This window comes from Andrographis paniculata, unplaced genomic scaffold (genome assembly GCF_009805555.1).
Source record: "Andrographis paniculata isolate CXL003 unplaced genomic scaffold, ASM980555v1 Contig12END, whole genome shotgun sequence".
NCBI classification, from domain to species: domain Eukaryota; kingdom Viridiplantae; phylum Streptophyta; class Magnoliopsida; order Lamiales; family Acanthaceae; genus Andrographis; species Andrographis paniculata.
In genome coordinates, this window is record NW_026137402.1 from 3,341,813 (window position 1) to 3,361,281 (window position 19,469).

A 19,469-nucleotide genomic window follows, 5' to 3' on the forward strand; every position below is an offset into this window, starting at 1 on the left:
CTAAATTCACATAATCCTTCACCCCTCCTCAAGATGAGAATGCCACAGACTCATCTCGGACAATATTGAAGTGAAGTCAGCAACCGGAAGACTTTTGGTAAAAATGTCAGCGATTTGATTTTTAGAGAACACATGCTAAGGTAGAATAAAGCCAAGCTTGTATTGATTTCGAACTACATGGCAGTCGACCTCGATATGTTTTGTTCGTGCATGGAACACCGGATTTTTTGTGATATGGATCGCAGTGTGATTGTCGCAATAATAGGGGATAGGAGGTTGTAATAAAACCTGAAAGTCTTTTAAGACATAAGAGATCCATGAAGCTCACGGACTGTACATGTCATGGCTCTATACTCAGCCTCAGCTAAACTACAAGAGATGGTGGATTATTTTTTTAAACATGGAGACCAACCAGACAATTTAAAATAATTTTTTCTACTTTAAATTTTAAATATTATAATTCGATATATGTTAAAATAATAGTAAAATATAAATTTTAAATTCATAATAATTCATTATTATGTCTTTAATGGGCTTAGTCTTATCGGCAAATGTTTTAAATTTGTATTTTATGGATATAGAAAATTAAAGCTCATTTAAGTTTAAACTCAATCAAGTTAGGCCAACTCATAGACTAAAGTTTATTTTACTAATTAAATTATATCAAATATAAAATGTTTTTTAAAACTTTATGGTCTCCTCGTGTTTTAAAAATTATCAGACATAATCCCTAAATAATTGCTGCGAGACTCCTTCGTTTTTTCAGAAATATTGTACATAAATTCTTTAAAATAATTTGTGCAATTTTTTTTTTTTAAAACACGAGGGAATGTCACTTGAAAATAAATTTTTATGTGAAATATAGATAATTGTATAAATATTTTAAAATAATATAGTATATTAATTTTTTAGAAAAATATGTTAGAATTTTTTTTCAAAACAAACAAATCCTTGAAATACCAATGGATTATGAATACTTTTATCTAATATTTTATCAAAATTATATATATTTGATTCCATATTTTTTAAAAATGGCATAGTTTCAAATTTAAAAAAATATTGTATAAATAGAAATATTTTAAAAATTAGGGAGCAAACTTTTTAATATATGAATATGAAATCCATGTTCAAATAGCAAAATAGGTATATTTATTAATTCCCATCATATTGCATACCTAACAAATTAACATTATACTTTATATAACAAATACAAATAAAGAAAATGCAAAAATAAAAATAAAAATTGGCCACCAACCCCGGGGTGGGTCCCACCAAATGGCTATCTGCTGGGTATTCACTGCACAGCACACACCTTTACGCTGCACGCCTCCCTTACCTTCTATTTTCGCTCTCCTCTCTCTCTCTCCTTGCCTTCGTTTATATATATACATACAGAGGAAAGAGGAAGAGGAAGAGGCGGGAGAGAGAGAGAGAAGTATTTGCATTTGCAGCTTCACTAATATTGATTTGTGGATCTTCTCCTGCCTGAATACTGTGGAGAATTTACGAGTTCCATTTGAATAGGAAGGAGGAGGTAGCGATCATCGATGGGGAGTGTGGAGACGGCGAGGAAGATCGTCGGTTGGGCTGCAAGAGATCCTTCTGGAGTACTCTCACCCTACACTTACACTCTCAGGTATTTCTCTCTCTCTCGTTTTAATGAATTAGTTTATGGTTTTTGTATGTATGGTGTGGTTGATTGAACATATATTAATTGTTAATCTGTACTTGGATATGGTGTTAGATTGATGGATTGATTAGATTAAGTTAGAGAGATTGATTAGATTGGAATGGGAATTGAAATGCAGAGAAACAGGGGATGAAGATGTATACATAAAAGTGATATGCTGCGGGATTTGCCATACCGATATTCACCAGACCAAAAACGATCTCGGCATGTCGAATTACCCCATGGTTCCTGGGTCAGTACCTCTCTCTCTTTCTCTGATTCTCTGTAAACACCGAATTGAGGAGGAAGAACAACCAACTGTATGCTATGTGCTTGTAGATCACTAATTAATCAGTCATTTCCTTTCCTGAACTCCATGACTGGTGTAGATCTGAGTGCTCCATGGATGATGGATCCTCAAATCCGCCATGGTTTTTTCTTCGAATTACAGTCGTCTGTCTCTCTTAACAATTAACTATAAGATGAAATATAGTTAGTAACTGTGAAATTATCATCGATCATGGTTTTAATCAATTGATTTGATTGCAAGTTAGCTATGGATTGCAGGCATGAAGTGGTGGGGGAGGTGGTGGAGGTAGGGCCTGCCGTCGCCAAGTTCAAGGCCGGCGACGTCGTCGGAGTCGGAGTAATCGTAGGGTGCTGCGGGAGCTGCCGCCCTTGCAACGCCAATATCGAGCAATACTGCAACAAGAAGATTTGGTCCTATAATGACGTCTACACCGATGGCACACCAACACAGGGCGGATTCGCCTCCGCCATGGTTGTTCATCAGAAGTAAGTGAGCTAGAACAACCGCACTATCTATTTATTTATTTATTTTTAATCCTTCACCATTGTTTATACATTTATTGCTTAAAAATTCTAACGGTGCGTATGTTTGGGTTAACAGTAGCTTTAAAAGAAAATTAATAAATAATAATATATTTAATATTTTTAGATTAAGAGCAAACACAATTTTTCAAAAGTAATTGTCTTTTATAATTTCGGTTAAAATAATCATTGGATATGAGAAAAAAAGGTACTGTTTTTGCTATCCACTAAGAATGCATATTTTGGTCATTAAGAGTGTCTATGATCAATGGACAGGTTTTTTTAGTAAATAGAAAATTAAATACAATATTTTGTTATTTTTTAAATACTTTGTGGATAATATAGGGTGTGTTTTTTTAGGGTAGTTCGAAGAAATTTATATTTGAATTTGATTTTTATTTGAATTTTGGTATGAATTTGAATTATTTTTTTTTCTTTTGTTTTTGGATTTGGTCGGAGTTTGGGGACTTTTGATGTCTGTTGATTTAATGAATAATGAATAAAATAATATAAATGTATATTAAATTTAATTAATAAATTTTATATTATATAATTTAATTATAAATTTATATTATAATCAATATATATATATTTAATTTTTTATTTATTTATATTACAGAAAATTTTATTCTCGAGATATATATTGTATATATATTTTTTCCCCTGTAATTATAATAAATATTAAATTAAATATATCTTTTTGTTTTTTTTTTTAATAATTTAAAAAATAATACTATTATTTTATTGATTAGTATAAGTATGTAAAATAATTTTAATATTTATATTTTTAAAAGTACAAATGAATGAATACTTTTTGTATAAGTCATGAATATTTTCATATTTAAGTATAATTACTTTTAAAATATAATAGTAATTTTTTTTATGTATAAAATATATATTATATATTATATTTTTATATAAATATTTGATATAATATTTTGTACATAAATTATATTACTGATATAATATGTTAAGTAAAAATTAGATTATTAATTTAACATTTTAAATGAAATAAAAGTCAAATGTCATATATTTTGGAGACAGAAACTTATAATGTATAGTAAAAGGGAGTTCAAAACAAATATATGTTTAATATTGCCTCCCAAGGTGCATAATGTTTTGCTATGTGCATTGACGTTATTTACTTATTCTTCCCAATAGATAGGATAGGATTAATTATCTAATAATTATATATATATATATATATATATATATAAACGGTGGCGGTTATAGTATTTGTTTAATATAATTAGTACTGTATTAATAGCACAATAATATATACTCCCTCCGTGGCATGTAATATGGGTGTATTACCGTAGACACGGTAATTTTGATAAAGTATAATTAGTAAGTAATTAAGAAATATATTAGTAAAAATAATTATAGATTAAGAATAACATAAGTAAATAATTTAATTAAAATTAAGAAAATTTAAAATTTAAAATACGATTAAAATTAAAGTGCATAATTATATTTCTAAAAATAGAAATGACAAATTATGTGGGATAGACAAAATAGAAAATAAGGACAAATTATGTGGGACGGAGGAAGTATTTCACAATTGACAATAATATATATTACACAACTGTATATATGTGAGATAGAACAGATAGTACGTACTAATATTTTAGTACAGTACTGACAAATTTCTAATTAACATCTTAACCGAAGCAATATATAATGTTGTTACTTATCAAATCATATAATATCATATTCGTTAATATCTTAGGTTCGTCGTAAAAATCCCCGACGGCCTAGCCGTGGAGCAGGCGGCGCCGCTGCTATGCGCCGGCGTAACAGTGTACAGCCCGCTAAACCACTTCGGGCTGAAATCGAGCGGCCTAAGAGGCGCCATCTTGGGGCTAGGCGGGGTTGGCCACATGGGAGTCAAGATCGCCAAGGCAATGGGCCACCACGTGACCGTGATCAGCTCCTCCGATCGCAAGCGCGTGGAGGCCCTCGACCACCTCGGCGCCGACGAGTACCTCGTCAGCTCGGACGCCTCGAAAATGCAAGAATTCACCGACTCGCTCGACTACATAATCGACACGGTCCCGGTAGTCCACCCGCTGGAGCCGTACCTGTCGCTGCTGAAGGTCGACGGGAAGCTGATCCTGACGGGCGTGATCAACACCCCGTTGCAGTTCGTGTCACCCATGGTGATGCTCGGGCGGAAGAGCATTACGGGCAGCTTCATCGGGAGCATGAAGGAGACGGAAGAAATGCTCGAGTTTTGCCGCGAGAAGGGGCTGACGTCGACGATCGAGGTCGTGAAGATGGACTATGTCAACACGGCGCTGCACCGCCTGGAAAAGAATGACGTCCGCTACCGATTTGTTGTGGACGTCGCCGGCAGCAACCTCGACGGAAGGGTATAATAGTCATTTCATTTGTTGTTTGAATATAATCTATCTTATCTTTATCGTATCTTATCTTTTTATTTGAATGGATATTATCATTACGTGTTTTGTGTGCGGGCGGGTTTTTGTTGGTGGCTTTTGTTTCGACTTTGGGTGGATCAGTGTCTTAGTCTTCGAAGTCACTTTCTTACTTTTATGTAATAAACAAGCGTGAGTATTTCGACTCCTTAATAATGTTAAAATTTAATAGGTAATATCGATTAAATAATAAAATAGTTAATTAAACAAAGTCGATATTTGATATATCTTAAATATTTTGAACAATGTGTTTCTTTAGTTTTGAAGAACTTGCTTCATAAATATTCGGGCTCCACTAAAATTTGATTGAAATATATTTTCTATATTTTCAATCAAATTATAAAATAAAATATATTTGTATTTTTGTTAGAATCTATATTTTAAAATATAATTATTGGTATTGAAGAGATGACATATGTACTAAAATTAAAAATTCACTCAAAATTATCAATATTAATCTATGTCCTATTATCAACAACTTTACAGTCGGTATTTTAATTTTTTCACAAATATTACACATGTTTACACCTCCTATAGATGATATCATAAATAAAAGAGGTTGATTATCGGTATATACAATCTATACCCCTTACACTACAAACAATAATAACATGTCATATTTTGAAATTACTTTGATCCATTAACAAATATCTATTATTCAATACAAAAATTAACAAACAAGCATTTCTCATAGACACACAAACTTTGTTAAAATAACATTTATGCACACTCTACTAAGAAAGAAACAACATACAGACAAAATAATAATAATAACAATACTTAATAATATAGGGTGTGCAACTTTTCTTCTTCTTTTTTTAAAATAAAAACATAATTTAATAATTATAATTTAATAATATATATAATATATATATATCATTTTGTAAAGAATAAATTTTTTTATAATATAAATAAATAAATAATTATATATATATATGTAAGATATGATATAAATTTATAATTAAATCTTACTTTTATTATACATATTTATATTATTTTATTCATTATACATCAAATCAATACACATAAAAATTCCTCAAATCCCAACCAAATACAAACACAAAAGAAACAACAAAATTCAAACTCATCCCAAAATTCAAATAAAAACCAAATTCAAATTCAAATTCCCCCAAACCCCTCTAAAAAATAACACACTTAGAAACCAAATCAAAATTTCAATCCAATATATTCACGTCCACATAAAAAATTAACAATAATAAGACTCTCTTTCCGATCAAAGAATAACATATTTTAAAACCAAAGTTTCATCCATGTTTGATTTTAACCAAACTCTATTAACATTTATTCATTGGCCATTTTTTTAAATCCTAGAATTGTCATTGTGAAGGTAAGTTCGACGTCAAAAAAAAAAAAAAATAAATAATAAATCTCTCTTTTACTTGGAGGAAAAGGATTGATCGATTGACTATACACATATACAAAAGTGAGAATGATGAATGAGATGTAATTTTTTCCTGTTAGGATTCAAAAACACCACAAGGGTTTCGGCCTTTTCAACAATCGAAATCCATCATCCAACCAACAATTCTGAATTCACAAACACAAACACCCAATACCCAAGAGGCACAAAAAGCATATCATTACCCAAACACTAAATTTAAATTGCGACCTGCCAACCAGAGACTTCAATCTGTTGAAATATTTTAAATATTCAGTTTTAGATTTAGTAGATTTATATTTAGATTTGATCTTATTCATAGATTAGATTACTTAGATTTGAGTCTATCGAGTCTATTTTGTATTGTCTATATATAGGCTCTTTATTTTGACGATCAATAAGACAATCTCATTATTTTCCACCAAAATTTCTAATATGGTATCAGAGTTTATTTTCCTCATGCCGTAGATATAGCCTACTAACCCGTGTTTCTCTGGGTACATTCAACCTGGATTGTATTCGGAGGTCTAGTGATTTTGAGATCATGCCTTTGCAAGTTGTTTGCAAATCTGTCTCGTCTCCAATCTGTCATTTGTCCGTTGTTTGTATGTTGCTTGTGTGCAATCTGAAATCTTCGTTGCTTGTCTGTTGCCTGCGAGCAATCTGAAACGATCTTCCATATGTCTGTTGTCTGTCTGTTGTTGCGTGCGATCTGCCATTTGTCGTTGTCTGTCTGTTGCTGCGTGCGATTTGTCATTTGTCGTTGCCTGTCTGTTATCTGCGTGCGATCTGCCATCTTTTGTTGCTTATTTGTTGGCGAAAATCTGTCTCTAATTTGTCATCTGTCCGTTGTTTATCTGTTGTCTGCGTGAGATCTGATCTGTCCAATGTTTGCAATTTTTCTGTTTTTGGCTCCGGTGGTCATATGGTTTTCGACTCCGGTGGAGAGTCATCTCGTTTTCAAATCCGGTGGAGAGTCATCTCGTTTTCGGCTCCGGTGAAGCGTCATCTCATTTTTCGGCTCCAGTGGAGTCATCTCGTTTTTTGCTCCGGTGAAGTCATCTCATTTTCGGTTCCAGTGGAGCGTCATCTCATTTTTCGGCTCCGGTGGAGTCATCTCGTTTTCGGCTCAAGTGGAGTCATGTCGTTTTCGGCTCCGGTGGAGTCATGTCTTTTTAGGCTCCGGTGGAGTCATCTCGTTTTTTGCTCCGGTGGAATCATCGCGTTTTTTGCTCATGCGGAGAGTCATCTCGTTTTCAGCTCCGGTGGACTCATCTCGTTTTCGGCTCCGGTGGAGTCATGTCATTTTCGGCTCCAGTAGAGTCATGTTGTTTTCGGCCATCTCGTTTTCGATTCCGGTGAAGTCATGTTGTTTTCGGCGGCTCCGGCGGAGTCATGTCATTTTCGGCGGCTCCGGCGGAGTCATGTCATTTTCAGCGGCTCCGGTGGAGTCATCTCGTTTTTTGCTCTGGTGGAATCATGTCGTTTTAGGCTCCGGTGGAGTCATCTCATTTTCGGCTCCGGTGGAGAGTCATCTCGTTTTCGGCTTCGGTGGAGTCATGTCGTTTTCGGTTCCGGTGGGGAGTCATCTCGTTTTTTGCTTCGGTGGGTGGAAAGTCAACTACTAATTTTATTTATGTTTTCTTTTTGCGTTTATATTCAAATTTCTTATCAAACTCAAGTTGGTTTATGTTATACAACTTGAGTTTGAGGGGGGATGTTGAGATATTTTAGATATTCAGTTTTAGATTTAGTAGATTTATATCTAGATTTGAGTCTATCGAGTCTATTTTGTATTGTCTATATATAGGCTATTTATTTTGATGATCAATAAGACAATCTCATTATTTTTCCCCAAAATTTCTAACACAATCGAGTGAGACATTGGCTTGATTTAACGAAGGGTTGGGCGGGACTGGTTGTGCCCACGCTGAGGCTTGAATCGACGTAGGGGCGGGAGACGGAATTGACGTAGGGCTGGATTTTCGATGGAGGATTATGAGTGATTTGGGAGTAAGCCACTGAAAACGTGGTAAGATAAAATACAAAATTGGGAACTATCCATGCAGCAGCTAAAGTTGAATGCAAACTGGTCCGCAAACTTTATTTGGAAAGTTCAATTACAAAACAATCGGCGTTGTGCTCAATTGAATGTGTTAGAAGCCTTCCTCTTTGAATCATTACTCTCTGGCTTAACAAAAAGTTTAGGACGATCACAAATAATCAACATATCATCCAAGTTATTATGTATATGGAGATCTTTCCAATAAGGAAGATCCCGTAAAATAGATTGTTTTGTCCAGTTATGGTGCTTCCCAAAATCTACATGCTCAGGATAGTTTGGGTTGACAACTACTGAATGCATTGTAGAAACTTATTCATGTAGTGTATAGCCATCGAGCCTTTTACGAGCTACATTATCCTCAGTTTTTTCCTTAATGAAACTTCATCTATCTCGAGAGAAAAATGATTTTACAATAAGAAACGACAGTGACAATCAAAATAACATACTCTTCTCTCATAGGTTAAAGCGAAAGACTGAATTGTCATCCATGCATACCGGACAACCTAATTCCCTACGTACTCCATCCTAAAATCATTTTATAAAAAGTTAGATCACCTACCGTCCATAAGAGTGCAGCACGCATCCAAAACTGATGTTTAATATATGCATCGTAGACAACATATCCATCTGTCCACATATGCAACAACTCTTCCACCAATGGTTGTAAGTATATGCTAGTCAACTTCTTTAGATTACGTGGTCCCGAAATAATGGTAGATAAGAACATATACTCATTTCGCAAACATGTTCCTTGTGGCAAATTATATGGGGTAGGAATGACCGACAAACATGAATAATTTTCCGTATATGCTTTGTAAAGCGCAAAATCGAGATACGTACGATCTAAATATTTCCACGCCTCTGCATCAGATGGATAGCTCATCGACCTAACTTTGCTTTGGTGATAATAGTGCCACATCATTACATTTTCCGTATCAACAAACTCATACAAATTTTTTAATCTTTCTTTTAGTGAAAGATATGTCATATGTGATGCAATAATATTCTTCTGCCAGCCACCATGCTTCCAACGTGACACACCACAAAACTTGTACTCTTCTAAACCCGCATTATCTCTCCAAAATAGCATACATCCCAGTAGGCAACAATCTATTTTAATGGTGGGTAACTTTATATTTTTACTGTTAACGCTTTTTATCCATATAAATCTGCAAGCATTTGATGACCCTCAAAAAACATTGAATGTGTATACTTCTTCAAGAATTAGTGGAATTCGTAGGATTTTGCCATGAAAAATCTATATTTGATAGTTTATGATGAAATCTCTCCTGACCAGATCAACCTTTGCTGCATTTGGCAATTTATATTTACTATTTTTACATTGTTGTATGAACACAATATATATGTATCATCTTTCATCCACTTTTTCTGTTGTGAAATTCATTCAACGAATCGTAAAACTTCTGCTTCAAATTTTGAACGGAACTATTTGAATCAAATCTTTTATATATCCAATCTCAATGATTTCTAAATACATAATGAAATTTTTAACTATGTATATTGTAAAACATATAAAGGAAAATGAAGAACTCAAAAAAAGTGAAATTTTTTAATGAACGATTGAAATAGCAAATCATTTCAATTCATTCAATGAACTGAAAACACTTTATGCAAACATCTTAAATAATATTATTGAAAACTATTAACTAAATTAAAAATTGTGAGATTGATATTGAAAATTATTTTTATCAATTTTATTTATCAAATATTTTCTCATAATATTTTCTTTTACTTGTTTTAAATGTATTAATTCGTTTATAATAAAAAATTAATCAAAAATTTTGTTGATTATTATTAGAAAGACAATAATTAGAATGATATATAAATTGAGTTTCTTTTCTCTGAAAATATACTATTATTAACAACAAATTGTTTATGTATAAAATTTATTGAACATATTTATGTGGAAAAATTGTAGCATCATCTTCGATTTCTTTGCAAACTCAACTTGTTTATACAACACCACTTGAATTTGAGATAATGTTAAAATATTTTAATTATTTAGTTTAAAATTATATTCAAATTTTTATATTTGATTTTAACATTAGACTAGGTTGTTCCGTCGCGCTCTATATATATATATATATATATATATTGCTTCTATTTTAATTATAAATAGAAATGCAATTTTTAAATAATCTATAAAAAAAAAAAATTCACACATTTCTGAGCTAATAAAATCAATAATTGAGATAAGAGTAAATTTGATGGTAGGTAAGGTAAGTAAAGGATTGGATAAAAAGTTGGTGCGGTGCGGTGCGGTGTGGGATGATAGCAACCAAATATACGAATGAATAAATACATTATACATACTAGTATTTTATAATATAGTATATCTTTCGTCAGAGGCGGATCTAAAAAAACAATTTAATGGTGACACAATAAATATATATTAAAATAATAATATTAATATTTATAAAAATAGATTATTATTAATGATATTGAAAATAATATTATAATACTATTATATATATTTTTAAAATATAAATCGATTATTTTAATTAAATTGAATTTTAATTATTTAAATATTTATGATAGTTTAAATTTTAAATAATCCACTAAAATATTTTTGAATAACAATGACATTTAAATTTTAAGTGGAGACAGCATAATTATTTAATTATAAAAAAAAAATAGTGATAAAATCAATGTGGCAAGTGCTCTTCTACTTGAATCCCCCGTGTCTTTGGTTTGACTTAGGTTGCACGAAATGAAAGGTTACATGTATTATATATAAATTAGATGAAGACATGTAAATTAGTTGTCCCATTATCAGTGGAGCGGAGTGGATTGGATGATTACACATCACCACCCACCCACCCACCTAATCCAATCCAATCAATTTTGGTCGTGCTTTGTCGTAATAATCTAATATAATATATATATATATATATATATATTTACCCTTGAATTTTACCCTTGATTTTGTGTTGCTACGTGTCAACACATACTTTTTTTATTTTTTCTAATTTTCTTTGTGGAGCCCACTATTTAAATAATAAAGTTAAAAAAGAAAAAAAAAAAAAGAAAGGGCGGATGGGTGGACTGTAAAATAATAATAATAATATACTAGTATTATTTACTTTACTATTTTAATAATAAAAAACTTTAATCTAATAACAACTATGTGTAAAAATGTGATATGTTTATTTTTTGTTTTTGTAGATATATTTGGATTTTTTATATTATATTATCTAAACATACAAACTAACAAATAAGGATAATAAAATTATGGGTGTATAATTTTGTATTATAAATAAATTAAGTATAAATTAAAGGAATAAAAATACGGTATTATATCCCAAATAAAAAAACTATTTTATAATTTAATTATATTAAAATGATAGTGATATGTTAATGAAATTAAACTTTAGCTCTTTTAAAATATCTTAAATTTTTTACAAACATAATTTTCAACTAAATTATAATAATAAAAACTTGTTTATAAAAATATAAATAAACACAACTATATTATATATAAATATCATTTTTACAATATCAATATTTAAAATTAATCGTATAAAATATTTTAATTTATTTAAATAATTCTCATATTAAAATATTATATATTTAATAACAACAATTAATTTTCAAGATTCAATAAAATTTATATGAATAAGAATAATACATGACACCCAGGCAGGGGCATGCAGAAGATACGTCATCAATTTGCAGGGGCATGCAGAAGATACGTCATCAATTTGCAAAGCCAGTTGGACAATATTTATTTACTCCAATAATGTAGTAGTAAAATAGTAGACAAACATACACACCTTCACCTTCCTGACAGAGTCATATTTCCTCATCTTCAAAAGGATCTCGTTCTGGATAGTCACCCACCTGATATTTGTCAACCAGTAACCCAATTTGTCAATCAATGGCATAATGATTTCCATACAACAGTTCAAAGGACAAAAAATGACTCAAGGAATTCTTGGTGTCAACTTATTCAAGACTTAAAACTCAATGATTCAATCCATGTGAGAGCAAAAAAGAAAATTAGATGAACTTACTAATTAATTTCGATGAAGTATTTTGAATAAGTTCAAGCTCATCATTAGCTGATAAGCAACTTCGTCGTTAACTCATATCAAACTAATTCCGACAAAATGGACAATTGGGTTTCGGAAGACAAACCTTTACTTTATCAGGTCTCACCATTCCACCACATTGAGGAGGACAGCTGAAATACCGGTGTCCTTTTATCCTGAAAAAACAAATGGATCGGTAAATAAATGCAGAAAGCTCAACTGCTTTAAACTTACCACTATCAGCTGGTCGTCATCCAACTCAATCAAATTCAAGCACAACAATGCTACACTCAGCGATCATAGCAGTTGACATTTAAACCAAAAGTGAATTGGATAGATGAGGTTTGACCATAAATATGTCCAGGACATAATGAAGAAAGTTCATTCAGCTATAAACAATTTCAGATGCTATTGACATTATCTAAGGTCATCAAAAGACAGCATCTGATAGCAGAATAATAATAGACCGACTAAAATAGACAAATAGAACACATAATGGCATCACAGCATTTTTTAGTTGTGGCAGTTAAATGGTCCGAAATATTATAGAATGTGTCATGGAGTTGAGAATCGCATACATTCCATCGTGTTTTCCCACAGGTTCATCGTATTGAACTCCAACCCAAAAGCCAGGACGAAGAGTTTCTCCCTGACCCACGAATTTGACAACCCCTCTTTTCTCCCCTGGTTCAACTTGGCATCTATCTCCAACCTTCAGTTGAACAAAAAACACAGAGCAAAATAAAACAGCATTAGCAATGAAATAAAAATAAATAAATAAATAAGAAGGAAGCCAGTAAGCTTGCTTCTTGAACCCCAAAAGAAAATAATGATGCTAACAATCTTTCCAAAAGAAAAAATAAGAGAAAACTGTTTGTGTAAACCAACCTTTATGTTTGCACAAAGATTTTCCATGTAATTGTCAGGAACTTGCTCCTAGGGATAGCAAATTCAAAATTTAGCAATAACTGGAATAAAATTAAATAAAGCAGAAACATTTAGGAAGAATTTCCAAACAGAAAGGTAATTTGTAAAATAAATCATATATTCATATGATATAAAAAGTACAAAAGAGGAAGGTATAATTTTCTTCTTGAAGAGGACAAAAGTAATTATTGTCCAACTAAAAGAAATTAACATGTTCAAAAACTTCGGAAAAAAGCAGAACATCACAAGGTATGCATTTAGAGAATAGTAAAATGCATACTTTCTGATGTTGAAGTCCCATTTCTTCCTTGAACTTTCGGAAAGTGCCTGAAACACACAATGATCCAATTATTTCAGACCTAACTTAATAGGAAAGGCAATGCAATGAAGATGACTGACTACTCTAATACACATATTAATGAGTGATACTGAAGAAGAAAAAATCATGCTATAACTAAGGTCAAGGTAAACTGATTTGGAACAGAGTTTCAGAATATAGAGCAAACCAACAAACTTGACCAATCATAAAGGCCAGTTATACAAGACACATCAAATTCTTTTCAACATCCGCTATCGATAAAATTTATAGAAGAATTTGGCCATTTGGCTTCAAGCTAGTATTATCTTAAGCAAAGAACATTATTTCATATCAAATTAAGTATAGAAAAATGCCATTACTATGGGGAATCATTTACTGAGTTTTTTATTTTCTATTTTGTGGAAGTGAATAGTAGTTAGATGAAATATTTTAAATTAAAGATGGGTGTTAGATGTAATGCCTTTGATGGGAAATTAGAATATTAAATAGTTAAAAACAAGTTTTATTTTAAATAAAACAAAACACATTCCCATGTTATTGGAATTATGGGAAAAATGCAGCTCTGAGCCACAAAGATTTAACATACCATCCATTTTACTATATGCCTCATCCGAAATCTTGTATTTCTCCACCAGAGAAGTATCATCCAACCAACCACCAGATGTTACCGAAGATGGATCGAGATCAATAACATGCAGCCGAAAACTGGCATGATGAAACAATTATCACAAGCAAATACGTTAACAAACAGACTTGGTGGATGTGTAAAAGTTTCAAAAAATATTAAATATAATATTCACACATTCGTTCAAAAACTTGGAAACAGAAAAACCAGAGTGATGCCTCCTCCGAATATGAAAATGATCTTTTCTTATTCTGTTTGCTAAGGGATTGTTGAAGGCAAACCCTAACCTACAGGTTTGAGAGGGTTCTTTTGTCTCCGGAAAATGCGATTGAAAATATTTTAGGATGAAAGGGCCTGTGGAAGAAGCAAAGTGGCAAGATTGATATCCAGTCGGTAAGGTGTCCTCTATGACACCTGATGTAGCTGCATCAGATTATATTGCAGTGCAACCAAAGTCTGAAAATAATAGTTTAGAGGCAAAGGTTGATTGCTTCTCTTGTGCAAGTAGAACCGATGCCAATCGGAAATCTAATCCCAATGTAATATTAGTGGAGAAAGGCCTGTAGTGCAACCTAGTAGCTTGCAAGCTGAATTGTATAAACAAAAGTCTAGATCGGTGGACACTCTCCTTTCAAAAAGCATCAATACTGCTGATTCAATTAAAGCTTAAAATACTTTGTTGCAAAGTGTTACAAAGTGAAAAGTCAGAGGCAGTGGCAGCCAGCAAAACAGCAACCATGAATGGCTTTTCCGGTGGCTGAGGGGAAGCAATCTGGTCCCGATTTAGCCAGAAAAACAGCTGAAGCAGAGCTGGAAAAGAAATTGTCACAACACCCATAAACTATCAACCAACGGAAAAGGGTGGCATGCTAGCAGTGGCACTAACAGTAGCAGCGTAGTGATTTAAAACCCTAACAATGGAGGCTCTCATAACATGTAATGTCTGTAGTACATTCTCCACTTACTGAATTGTTACCAGTCTCCTGTTTAAAGGGGTGACTAGCACTAATGCAATAAGAAAAGTAAATCCTACCATAAACGTATATGAAAAATATATCCTGTCACAAACATGCATGGAAATGATTAAATATTTGAATTAAAATAAACAAATAACCGATGGATTATTCTAAGCGGGCCTAATCTAACATACAGTGATAGCAAAGCAGCACTGGGTATCTTAGTAAAACAAAGCACATTGAGATTGACCAGATTGGATATGTAAATTGATCTATCCTACCATAAACTTAGCTGATGTTTTCACTAAAGGGATTGAATAAAATCACTTTTGAAGACTTAATCGTCAAGCTTGGCTTGCTGGACATTATGTACGTGATTGACTATGTAATTTAGTCATAACATCATTTAATTAAATAATAGGTGAAAAATCAGTGACCTATAGAATCTTCGAGGAATGCATAAAGATTAATTACTATTATACATTTATACTTGTATCTTATTCGAAAAAAATTAAATATATATATTTCACAAATAATATGTTTGTTCACATCCTAAAATGTTCAACATAATCATCATGCTCTTAGTAGCTCCGCATGATCTATAAACAGTCAAACATAGTCTCAAATATAAGTAACACACAAGCACCCTAAGCACAAAAAGTTTATTTTAAAATACTCAATTTCCATCAAAAAAGTTGTAATTATCAAAATGTTTGAAATAGCAAAGAGATAAGCCAAAAGCTAACCCATCTTGTGGTGAATAGAAACCAAGGAGTCTCGTACTATCGGCTAGATCTGAAACTTTAGCACCTATATCATCATAAAGCTCAAGTCTCATTGAATCAACAGAGGTGCCACATTTCCTCCACAGTTTCTCTTTTACTGCTTCTATTGTTGTCTGAAAACAGTGATGGACAAATGTTGCATTAAATCCATATATAGAAAGCCAAACATCTAAGAAATGTGATGTTGTAGAACAATCAACAGACTTGACTTTAGTCATGGTGTATCATATTTAAGCATATTTCAACTTTTCATTGAGTATTTTGTGCAACATCCGGTCTTTATAGTTGACACATGGTTAGCATCTATACTGAGCAGGCACGAAGTTCTAGCCCCCAGTATAACCCCTAGGTAAACAATAAAATTGGAACTAAGTTACTAAACTCCCTCCATATATTCATGCAAAGCTTATTTCATTTGAATTAATTGCAAGGTGCAGAAAATAAGATATATTAGGCCAGTAGTCAAGATTTCTGAAAGATTAATTCAAGAGAAGCATCAAGACTAGTTGTACCGACAATTATAGAAAAGGAGGTGAGCTTGTAATTAAGGTTGATTATGTATGACTTCAATTTATTTGTTGCATTGATATTGATCTTTCTAGTGAACTATTGAGATAAAAGATACAGGTAGGGTGCAATGCAGAAGAACTGTCAAATACCATTTTCTGATTTCATTACATCAATAACATCTAATAAACCAGCACAAATGTGTTGGATCATAAAATACACATTTTGTTCAGCTATTACATTGTGCACAGAAGATGTACATACCTGTATCTGAATTGGAAATGGTATAGCCCACCATAAAAAAAAAAAAAAAATCAATAAATAGACAACCATAATGCTTGTAAGTAAACAAAGATGATTGAATTATGTTCTATTAGTGAGTCCAAGGTCCTATTTATAAATGGCATTGCAAACCAGAAATATCTAACAAAGCTGATGATTGTTATCCTGGGAAACATGCTTGTAAGAGAACATAAGAATGTCCATATCAGCCTAGGAAAATAAATGGTGATTGCACCTACTTGTAGAGAAAACCGAATATCAGCAGAAAAGGTCTTAATGTTTGAATGAGTGACGCGCAAAAGAACGGATTCATCGCCTTGAATATGTAGATTACTAGCCATCTCCTTATGTCTTGCTCAAGCTACAAAAGGAACAAATTCTTACTAAGTTCCACAAATCTCGCGCAAAAAATGTTACAAAAATGGAACAATACTGATGTTTGATTCAAAATCGCCTATAATCACAGATAGGAACGGCAGTCACAATGTTCGAAGTCCCTAAAAAGTGGAGTACCAATGATTGTGCAATGAGCTTATCAGGGTTAGGCACGGCGATACCATATTGAAAGCCGAATCCAGTGCTCAAATGTCTCATGCAAGAATCGACTGAACTCAACAATATTTCGCACACTCAGAACGATAGAATTGAAAAGAAAGAAACAAACATACCTGCAGAAAGAAATGCTGAAGTGGATCTGCAAGTGAAGAAGACGACTGCACCCACCAATAATAACTCACGAAGGCAGACGGCGACAGATCAGAGAGAAGCAACACTTCCGGTCCCAAACCCGATTTGTGTCACTGCCACTCGACACTCGTGCAACGGAGAGCGATGAAGCCTAGACCGACAGGGAAGACGAAGGTGAAGACGGCGGTCGCGAGTAAAGGACAGCACCTGGAGATCGATAGGGTGACTTTCTAGTTCATACCATAAAACATGGGTATATTAAGACTACAATTTGTAAAGTAATTAAAAATTATATTAGTAAAAATAATTATAAATTAAAATTAAAATAATTAAATAATTTAAATTTAAATTAAAATATAATTAAAATATATAATTATATTTTTTTAAAAAATAAATTATAATAAAAAAATATATTAAAAATAATTATAATAATATAAACAAATTATAAATTAAAATAATTAAATAGTTTAATTATAATGAAAAAATTATTTAGACACTGCGATTTAGGATTTAAAAAGAATATAATTAGTAAATAATTAATAATTAATTAATTAAAATAATTATCTTATTATAAAAATAATTATATATTAAAATTAAAATAATTAATTAGTCAATAATAAAAATTAAAAAATATATAAATTAAAAATTTTAAAATAAAATTAAAATGTATAATTAGGACGAACGAAAAATGAGAAATGGATATGATAAATGGAACGGAGAAAGTATAAATTATAAAATTTAAAATATAATTAAAATATACTTCATCTGTCTCAAAAGGAGTGTTTTATTAAGAATTGGCACGAGATAAAAGTGTGTATAAAGTAGAAATAAATGACTAAAATGCCTTGCTTTTTGAATGATTTTAAATAGTATGTTAAAGTAATAATTAGGGGTAGTATGGAAAAGTAGGAATAATTTTGTTATAAAGTGGAGACTACAGCTACTAAATAAGGAAACAAGACAATTGTTTTGGGACGGACGAAAATGAAAAAACAAGATAAATTTTTCGGAACAGAGGGAGTATTATATTTTGAAAGGAAAAAAAAAAAGTGACGAATGAAATATAAAAAGGGGACATTTATGTGAGATGAAAATAGTATTATCATATAATTTTTACATAATAAATATATATCTAAATAAAATCAAAATTGATATCAAAATTATTTATTTTTAATTAAAATAAGATTTAAAAAAAAACTATAAAATAGAAAAAAATAATAAAAATGAATATATATATATATTGATTGGTTCAAACGTAATTAAAAATTAGTATGATGTTTAAATAAATATATATATTATATCTTATAAACACGAGATTATACTGCCACTTGAAAAGTCTATCCTGCCCCTCATTTCGAAAATGACAATGTAACCCTTAACCTACCTTTGTACTGGCTTGAAAACACATTTTGGAATCGTCGTCAGCAACCGCTGTCAACCGCCCAAGACGAAACGTTTTGAAACGTCGTTTGGTCGGTTACATCAACCGCCTCGCCAAACGCCTCCACTAGTTTCATAACTCAAATAGCCTAACCGACCAATCCAGAGACCAATCGCTAGACCAAAAGACTCCTTGGCCGTATCCACCAACCGACCTGTCTATCCGCCTGCGGACCAGTTGACTTGCCTATCCGACCGCAGACCAGCCGACCTACTTTATCCGACCGCAGACCATCAGACTTGTCTGTCCGACCTGCTGGCCATCAGACCTGTCTGTCCGATCGCTAGCCATCCGACCGAGGACCAACCGACCAGACAAACCGACCGAGGACGGGTCGCCTATCCGACCGCTAACCAACCCACCTGACCATCCGACCGAGGATCAACCGATCAGACCAACTGACCGAGGACCAACCGACCTGAGCGCAATTTTTTTTTCCTTTTCCACCCGACTTCGTGTTTAACTTCCTTTAAGATCCTGCTATCC

General features: G+C 32.2%; 2 protein-coding genes across 2 annotated transcripts; one reads left to right on the forward strand and one right to left on the reverse strand.

Annotated features, from left to right (window-relative positions):
• Positions 1-1,339: 1,339 nt before the first annotated feature.
• LOC127256070 (cinnamyl alcohol dehydrogenase 1) lies at positions 1,340-4,961 on the forward strand. Its single transcript, XM_051281902.1, has 4 exons — positions 1,340-1,636; positions 1,809-1,922; positions 2,237-2,464; positions 4,230-4,961. Exons 1-4 carry the CDS (start codon positions 1,548-1,550, stop codon positions 4,876-4,878), a joined length of 1,080 nt encoding a protein of 359 aa, XP_051137859.1. The 5' UTR covers positions 1,340-1,547; the 3' UTR covers positions 4,879-4,961.
• Positions 4,962-12,119: 7,158 nt separating this feature from the next.
• Positions 12,120-17,768, reverse strand: LOC127256172 (tubulin-folding cofactor B). The gene is made up of 9 exons (XM_051282026.1): positions 17,524-17,768; positions 17,095-17,216; positions 16,028-16,179; positions 14,287-14,405; positions 13,662-13,708; positions 13,343-13,390; positions 13,033-13,166; positions 12,561-12,630; positions 12,120-12,263 (listed from the first exon to the last, which is right to left on the reverse strand). Exons 2-9 carry the CDS (start codon positions 17,194-17,196, stop codon positions 12,216-12,218), a joined length of 720 nt encoding a protein of 239 aa, XP_051137983.1. The 5' UTR covers positions 17,197-17,216; positions 17,524-17,768; the 3' UTR covers positions 12,120-12,215.
• Between the last annotated feature and the right edge of the window lie 1,701 nt (positions 17,769-19,469).

Bases quoted from the DNA above. Each gene is read 5' to 3' on its own strand.
- LOC127256070 (XM_051281902.1), top strand. From the start codon at position 1,548: ATGGGGAGTGTGGAGACGGCGAGGAAGATCGTCGGTTGGGCTGCAAGA. The intron at 1,923-2,236 runs GTCAGTACCTCT...TATGGATTGCAG, and splicing joins AATTACCCCATGGTTCCTGG to GCATGAAGTGGTGGGGGAGG. The intron at 2,465-4,229 runs GTAAGTGAGCTA...TTAATATCTTAG, and splicing joins GCCATGGTTGTTCATCAGAA to GTTCGTCGTAAAAATCCCCG.
- LOC127256172 (XM_051282026.1), bottom strand. From the start codon at position 17,196: ATGGCTAGTAATCTACATATTCAAGGCGATGAATCCGTTCTTTTGCGC. The intron at 16,180-17,094 runs GTAGGTGCAATC...CACTGTTTTCAG, and splicing joins ATATTCGGTTTTCTCTACAA to ACAACAATAGAAGCAGTAAA. The intron at 13,709-14,286 runs GTATGTTAAATC...TGTGTGTTTCAG, and splicing joins GGCATATAGTAAAATGGATG to GCACTTTCCGAAAGTTCAAG.